This window comes from Aethalodelphis obliquidens, unplaced genomic scaffold, assembly GCF_003676395.1.
Source record: "Aethalodelphis obliquidens isolate GAN/ISIS:26980383/991018 unplaced genomic scaffold, ASM367639v1 scaffold28, whole genome shotgun sequence".
In the NCBI taxonomy this organism is placed as follows: Eukaryota; Metazoa; Chordata; class Mammalia; order Artiodactyla; family Delphinidae; genus Aethalodelphis; species Aethalodelphis obliquidens.
The window spans coordinates 19,092,242-19,099,787 of record NW_020837972.1 but is presented as its reverse complement, the minus strand read 5'-3'; the positions used below and the strand labels follow the sequence as shown (position 1 = coordinate 19,099,787).

Below are 7,546 nucleotides of genomic sequence, written 5' to 3'. Positions count from 1 at the left end.
CACAGATCATAAGGTGCCTCTCCATGAATTTAAATGACACACAAGGTGACCAGCACCCAGGTTTAAAAAGGAACATTACCAGCTTTGCAAAACGGCTCCCTTTGCCCTCTCCCATTCGCTATGCCCCCTCCAAAATTTAGGGGATTCATTTTGCCTGTTTTTGAACTTTATGTGAATTGGATCATAAAGTATGATCTTTTGTGATTGGCTTCTTTTGTTCAACATTATATTAATGAGATCCATGCTGTTGTGTATTTGCCTTTTCTCCTTTTGCTTTACAAAGTGTTCTTTATAACTTCTGGAGATAATACTTTGGTATATAATATTTTAGAAGAAAATATAAGAGAATGTTCTATTACCTACCTAATAATTTGAAGATGAACACACTTTTTATTTACTTAAATAAACATATTTAAAGAAGAAACTGTAGATCACTATCATCCTAAGCAATAAAACCTATGAAAACACAGGTTTGATTTGCTCATTATAACGTTTTCCCCCCAAATCCTTTTTACTTAATTAAAAGCATGTTCATATGTATACTATGTAAATCCTCTCACGCACCACCTGTGTGTTCGTGGGGGCTTTTTTTTTTTCACACACACACTGTATTTTAATTTTACAAGAGATAAATAAACTGACACCAAGCATTGTAAATGGATGATCGCAACAAAAGGGGGGTTTGTTTTTGTCTTTGGGGGGAAGAGGGGAGCTCATCCAAATTAATCACACTCTTCATTCATTCATTCAAACCAACAACAATTTATTGCTTACCTGCTCTGCAGCATATCTTGTTCTGCGTTGGCTCAGGGGCCCAGCCGCTCCACGGCATGTGGGATCTTCCCGGACTGGGGCACGAACCCATGTCCCCTGAATTGGCAGGTGGACTCTCAACCACTGCGCCCCCAGGGAAGCCCCAAATAAGTCTTAAAAATAACTTTATCCTTTCTAAAATTCTAAAATAACGCCTAGTGTCTTCACTTTTTTTGTGATATAATTTAAATGTTTGCCCTTAACCAATTAATGCTTTTAACAGAAAAAAGGAGACACAATATAGATGTTCTAGTCGCAAGATACAGGATTCAGAAAATACATTATTTCCCAGTGCTCTACAGACAATGGGATGTGGTCATGAGAATTCAAAGTTGTCTAATAGATGCCTTCTTTTAGTTCTACCTGTCACTGTAATGGAAATATTTAGGGCCTTTTTATTACACAACTGTTTCTTGTAGGAATATCAGAAAATGCAGATAAGCAAAAAAGAGAGGGAAGAAGATTGTATTGGGGCAGGGTTATATTTTTAAAGGTGACAGAACACTCCCATTCCCAAATAGCCAAATTAATATTAGTATTTAGAGACTCAGACCAAACCTCTGTGAGAACAGTCCTGGGCTTAAACTGAGTCCCTCCTCTAACTTGGTCCCGCCTCCGCCGCCCGCCGGCCCTGGCTTTCAGCGTGGCCCCTCCTCCAGCCCCGCCCCCAGGGATTCCGTTAGTTTCAGCTCTCGCGAGAACTCAGCCCGGAAATTTTCCGGCCGGAACATTCGGTGGGTTCCCACGTGGGTTGGGCTTCGTAGTGTGCTGGTCGTAGGACCTGCGGGAGCAGAACAGGAGCCGGGCGCCATGGGGAAGCTGCGCCGGAGGTACAACATCAAGGGGCGTCAGCAGGCGGCCCCCGGCCCTTCGAAGGGCCCTCCCGAGCCGCCCCCTGTGCGGCTGGAACTGGAGGGTAAGTAAGGCGCCCCCGGACGAGGGCTGGGATTCGGGGGAGGGACCAACCAGGGCCTCGGGGCAGGGCTGGCCAATGGGGGCCGAAGGGCTCCCGGACTATGCCCTGCCTCCGCGACTCGGGCGGGCGACACGGAGAGACACCCCTCTCCCAGATGATACAAAGGAAGAGGGAATAGTGACAGTTTCGTTTTAACTGAATTTGGAACAATACCTGGAGTTTTTTTCCAGTGGGATCCAGCCCAAGTATAGCTTTAGGGGGAGTTTGGGCAAGGAATTACAAGGTAATTCCATCCATTCTGATGGCTTCGATTATAACCTCCCTACCAGCGACCCCTAAGTTTGTATTTTTCAGCCCAGACCTGTCTGCTTAGCTCCAGGCTGCTTAACATTTCTGCCCAGACTCCTCCGTTTTGTTAGGAATGGCCACAGTGTGCCAGGCACTATTCTAGGAGAGTAACAGAAGAGGAGATTAAGGGAGAAACTCCCTGCCCTGCAGAGTTCAGATGCTTCTGGGAAGAGACAAGCAAAGATAAACACAAAATACATAGGACGTTTTGCATACATTCATACTAAAGAGATAAAGCACAAGAGGTGTTTGGGCAGGTTGCAGTGTTTCATGGAGGTGGGGGGGGCGGCGGGGAAGGCCCTATTGAGAAAGCCTTGAATCCTTTTTTAAGACCTGAAGGCAGTCAGAATGGCTGAGTGGAGATGAAATTTTAAATGGGGCAGAAAAAAATAAAATAAAATGGGTGCAGGATCTTGTAGGGCCTGGTGGGTCATGGTGAGGATGGTGGCCCTGCAGAGTTGAGAGCAGAGGAGGGACACAGGATGGGCTTAGGGTTTTTTTGTTTTTTAATAAATTTATTTGTTTATTTTTGGCTGCGTTGGGTCTTCGTTGCTGCAAACAGGCTTTCTCTAGTTTCGGCGAGCGGGGGCTACTCTTCATTGTGGTGCGCGGGCTTCTCATTGTGGTGGCTTCTCTTGTTGCAAAGCACGGGCTCTAGGCGTGCGGGCTTCAGTAGTTGCAGCACGCGGGCTCAGTAGTTGTGGCTCGTGGGCTCTAGAGCACAGACTCAGTAGTGGTGGCTCATGGGCTTAGTTGCTCCGCGGCATGTGGGATCTTCCCTGACCAGAGCTCGAACCCGTGTCCCCTGCACTGGCAGACGGATTCTCAACCACTGCGCCACCAGGGAAGCCCAGGGCTTAGGTTTTAACAGCATCACTTTGCTGTGTTGAGGAAAAGCAGTAGAGGGCAGAGAATCTGGGCGATCTGATAGGAGGCTGCTGAGTACATTGACTCTGGCAGGAGTTGGTGCTTGGACCAGGGAGGCAGCAGTAGAGATGGTGAGAGGTGGTGGATTCAGGATGTATTTGGAAGATGGAGCTTTGTCCTGGCTGTGCGCAAGAGCAAAGGACACGTCAAGAACAAATCCCAGGCGTGCGGCTGGAGGCTGAGAAAGCAGGCATGGGCAGCTTGCGGGGAGGCCAGGAGCTTGGCTTTGGACATGAGTGGTTTGGGGGACCTGTCAGATACCCAAGCAGAAGGGTCAGCAGGCAGCTGCTGAGTCGGACGCTTGAGAGAGGCAAGGCCAGGGGAGAAGCAGTTTGGAATCATCTGTGTATAGATGATATTTATTTGAAGTCTGAAGACCAGACTGGCTCGCTGAGGCAATGAGTCCGGTCCAGTGAGGTGGGAAGAGAACCCTGGGAGAGTGTGGTTGTCCGGGGACCAAGAGGAAGACCTGCCCTCTGTGTCAAATGTGGCCGTGGGATCAGGCAGGGAGAGAAAGGACCGTGGATGTAACACTGGGGAGGCCATCGGCGACCATGATGGGTCCAGTTTCGGGGAAGAGTTGTGCAGAAGTGATTGAATGGGTTCAGCTGTCTTGCAGGCCCCTGAGACCGAACACATTTCAAAGTTGGACTCATCCAGCTGCTTGTATAGGATCCCTGAGGGCCAAGCAGATTTAGGTGTTAGGGAAGAGTGAGTCTAGATTCAGGAGGTGGAGGGAGGGATAGAGAGCCGGGGCCGCTGGGGAAGCCTGCTTCCCTCGACCCGCTAATCAGCTTCTTCTTCCACACTCTCCTCTTGGACCCGGAAGGCAGTGGGGTTATAGGAAAGATTGTCAGAGTGGGAATCTGGAGTCCGAATTGCCTCCTTGGAAGTTTCAGGGATAGGCTGGGAGTTGAAGCAAGTCGCCTGACATCTCTGTGCCTCAGTGTTCTCAGCTGTCAAATGGGTCCCGCAGTAACAGTCATCCTACCTGCTCTCAGAGTCATGGAGGTGGTATTTTGTGAGATTATGTTTGTGACTGAAACGAGAATGCTTTGAAAAGTAAAGACAAGCTGTGGAGATGTGATGTTGTCCTGTGATGGGCGTCATCCATTGTAACAGCAGTGACAGCTCAGGAAGTGAGATGGCCCCTCTAAGAGGGCAGAAGACCCCTGGACTGACAGTTGGGTGAGAGCAGAGGGACCTGAGGTCTCTTAGACTCAAAGATTTGGGGAAAGTTGTTTCTCACCCCAGAACAAGACATCTCTGTCTATCCCTGCCTTTCTCAGGGGCCAGAGGGATCTTACAAGAATATAAAGCAGGTTACCTTCTTCAAAGAGCTTTCCCTGATCCAATATCACCCTTTTTCTTATTTTTATTTTTAACACATCTCCCCCGCCCCCTTTTTTTCTATAGCACAGTGGTTCTCAAATTTTTTGCACCAAGAACCGTTGTACATTCCTAAAAATTGAGGACCCCAAAGTGCTTTTGTTAGTGTGGGTTGTGTCTGTCGATACTTACCGTATTAGAAATTAAAACCGAGAGATTTTGAAACACAAGCGCATACAAGCACACACTCCTTTAGCTGTCACCATGTCACACGATTTGGAGCCTTTGGAAAATGCTGCTATACACTCTTTTCTTTTTCTCCCCCTGCTTTTAATTTGTTTGAGAACTGCAGAATGGATGGCTTGCATTGCTTAAAATAGTCTCATTCTTCTTACTGAGGAGCACACAATCTCTCCTACACTTGGTAATGTCATAAAGTTGTACAAAGCCTGAGCAGTTAATAAAAGTCAGACACTGCCTGTACGGGGACTCCAGCGTTGGGTGTCAGGCAGAAATAGGTGCTCCGCAAGCCCCCTCCTCCCCATGGTGCTGCAGTAGGTTGAAGCAAATCGCCTGATTTGGGATTGGCTTTTGGGATCTTAGTTCCCTGACCAGGCATTGAACCCGTGCCGCTGGTGGTGGAAACGCGGAGTCCTAACCACTGGACCACCAGGTATGTCCCAGACTCCACCATTTAAAAATAGATGTGACGCAAGCTTGGTACTCAGTCCACTGTACACGTGTGAGAGAGCGTCTTTCAGAGTTATTGTAAAGATGGTTTATTATAAAGATGGCCCCGCTGAACACAGGGCCCAGCTGGGAGGGAGGCGCTGTTGCAGCCTGTTCCCTCTTGCTGCACCCCCATCCCTCTCCCCGCAACGCGAGGACGGCTGACCCGTGGCAGGTGCTGGGTGGACCGGTGGAATGAAGGTGTGACGGGCCTGCGCCCCCGTTCCTATGCGGGTGCCCGGGTGGCTCTCACTGTGGGCAGGAGGGTCAGCCCAGAGGAAAACGGCGTTAACGCAGCATCTTGAGACTCGCAGGCGTCCGCGCTTTCTATCCTCCAGGGCTGTGGGTCAGGCAAGCGTGTCTTTTCAGATAAGGGCACGTTGAAAGGAGTCGATGCAAGCAACGCGCTCGTCCTGCCCGGCAAGAAGAAGAAGAAGACCAAAGCCCCTCCCCTGTCCAAGAAGGAGAAGAAACCCCTGACCAAGAAAGAGCGGAAGATGCTGCAGAGAATCTTAGACCAGAAGGAGAAGAAGCGCCAGGTATGCACACTCTGTCTGCACGGTGAGGGATGGGTCGGGGTGTCTGTGACCCCCGACGTGATCCCTGTGGCTGGACTGTCGGATAGAACTTTCCAGAAGGAGGGACAAGTTCTGTGTCTGCAATGTCCAGTACAGTGGTCACCAGCCACATGTGGCTGTTGAGCGCTTGAGATGTGGCCAGTGTGGCCGAGGAATTGGATTTTTAATGTGATTTGGTTTTAATTAACTTAAATGCAAATAGCCACGTGTGACTAGTGCCCCATATGGGACACACAGATCCAGAACCTTTCCAGTCCTTGGGGGATGTGCTACTTGGGTATCTGTCAGTCTGGGACAGGTCCAGCTTTGTGGAGGCCACATGATTGTTGAACCAGGAGTTGGTCGATCAACATGCTCACTTTTTATTTTCCCCCCTCATTCATTTTGTTGTTTATTTTTTAACTTCATTCTGGAGAATTTTAACCTTTTTTGCTTAATATTTTTTTAAGGAGAAAATTTTGTAATGAGAAATTCAAACATATATAAAGGTAGGGACAACAGTGTCATGGACTCCAGTGTACCTGTCATCAGCTCCAACGGTTGTCAGGCTCATGGTCAACCTTGGTCATCTCCACGGCCAGTCACTTTCCCACCCCCTGGGTCAGAGCCCAGGCAGCATCAATCTGTACTAGTTTCTGTGGCTGCCTTGACAAGTGACCACAAACTGGGTGGCTTAAAACAGTGGAAATGTGTTCTCTCAGTGATCTGGAAGCCAGAAGCCTGAAATCGAGGTGTCAGCAGGGCCGTGCCCCTTCTGAAGTCTCCAGGGGACGGTCCCACCTGGCCTCTTCCAGCTCCTGTGGCTCCAGGTTTCCTCGGCTCATGGCCACATTGCTCCAGTCTCTGCCTCTGTCTTTATGTGGGCTGCTCCCCTGTGTGTCCCTCCTCTGTGTATCTCTGATAAGGACACTTGTCTTTTTCTTTTTCTTTATTTTTTTTGTTTTTTCTGTTTGTTTTTCTGTTTTGTTTTGTTTTGTTTTTGGCGGTACGCGGGCCTCTCACTGCTGTGGCCTCTCCCGTTGCGGAGCACAGGCTCCGGACGCGCAGGCTCAGTGGCCATGGCTCACGGGCCCAGCCACTCCGCGGCATGTGGGATCTTCCCGGACCGGGGCACGAACCCGTGTCCCCTGCATCAGGCGGACTCTCAACCACTGCGCCACCAGGGAAGCCCTTCTTTTTTTAAAAAAAATGTTTTGGCTGCACCATGTGGCATGCAGGATCTTAGTTCCTGACCAGGGATGGAACCTGTGCCGCCTGCAGTGGAAGCGCAGGGTCTTAACCACTGGACCGCCAGGGAAGTCCCAAGGACACTTGTCTTTGAATTTAGGACTCACCTGGATAATTCAGGATTTCATCTTGAGATCCTTAAGCTAATTACCCTTAACTTAAAAAGGCCCTTTTTCTGAATAAGATCCAATTCTGGGACATGGATATATGTTTTCAGAGGGCCACCATTCAACCCATATACATATCCCTGAATATTTCAGTTTGCATCTCTAAAATAAGGACCGTTTCAAATTACCACAATGCCATTAGCATGTCTAAATTTTTTCAAAATACCATTAGATATCCAGTAAATAGTCAAATTTCTAATTGTTTCATAGATGCTCTCCACCCGCATCTCTTGTCTTTTCTCCTTATATTTGTTGGAGAGATTGGTTTGTTTGTCTCAGAGACTTTCCCACGGTCTGGATTAAAAACTTTTAATCTCTGATATAAACGGAGGGTCTTCCACCCTCCGAATTTCCTATAAATTGGTATTTGGGTCTGGGGCAGTGACTCTCAACTGGGACCGCTTTGCGCCCCCCCTCCCGGGAACATTTGGCCAAATCTGGACATATTTGGGGTTGTGACGATTTGGGGGACGCTACTGGCATCTGGGGGGTAGAGGTCTGGGATGCTGTTA

At 48.8% G+C, this 7,546-nt stretch overlaps 1 protein-coding gene across 1 annotated transcript in view; it reads left to right on the top strand.

Moving 5' to 3' along the window:
- Positions 1–1,527: 1,527 nt before the first annotated feature.
- The window catches only part of DHX37 (DEAH-box helicase 37), a 30,635-nt gene continuing 24,616 nt past the window's right edge, over positions 1,528–7,546 (top strand). The window contains exons 1-2 of the mRNA XM_027125111.1: positions 1,528–1,729; positions 5,432–5,601. Coding sequence (XP_026980912.1) covers positions 1,624–1,729; positions 5,432–5,601 — 276 coding nt within the window. The 5' untranslated portion in view covers positions 1,528–1,623. The remainder of the gene's footprint in view (positions 1,730–5,431; positions 5,602–7,546) is intronic.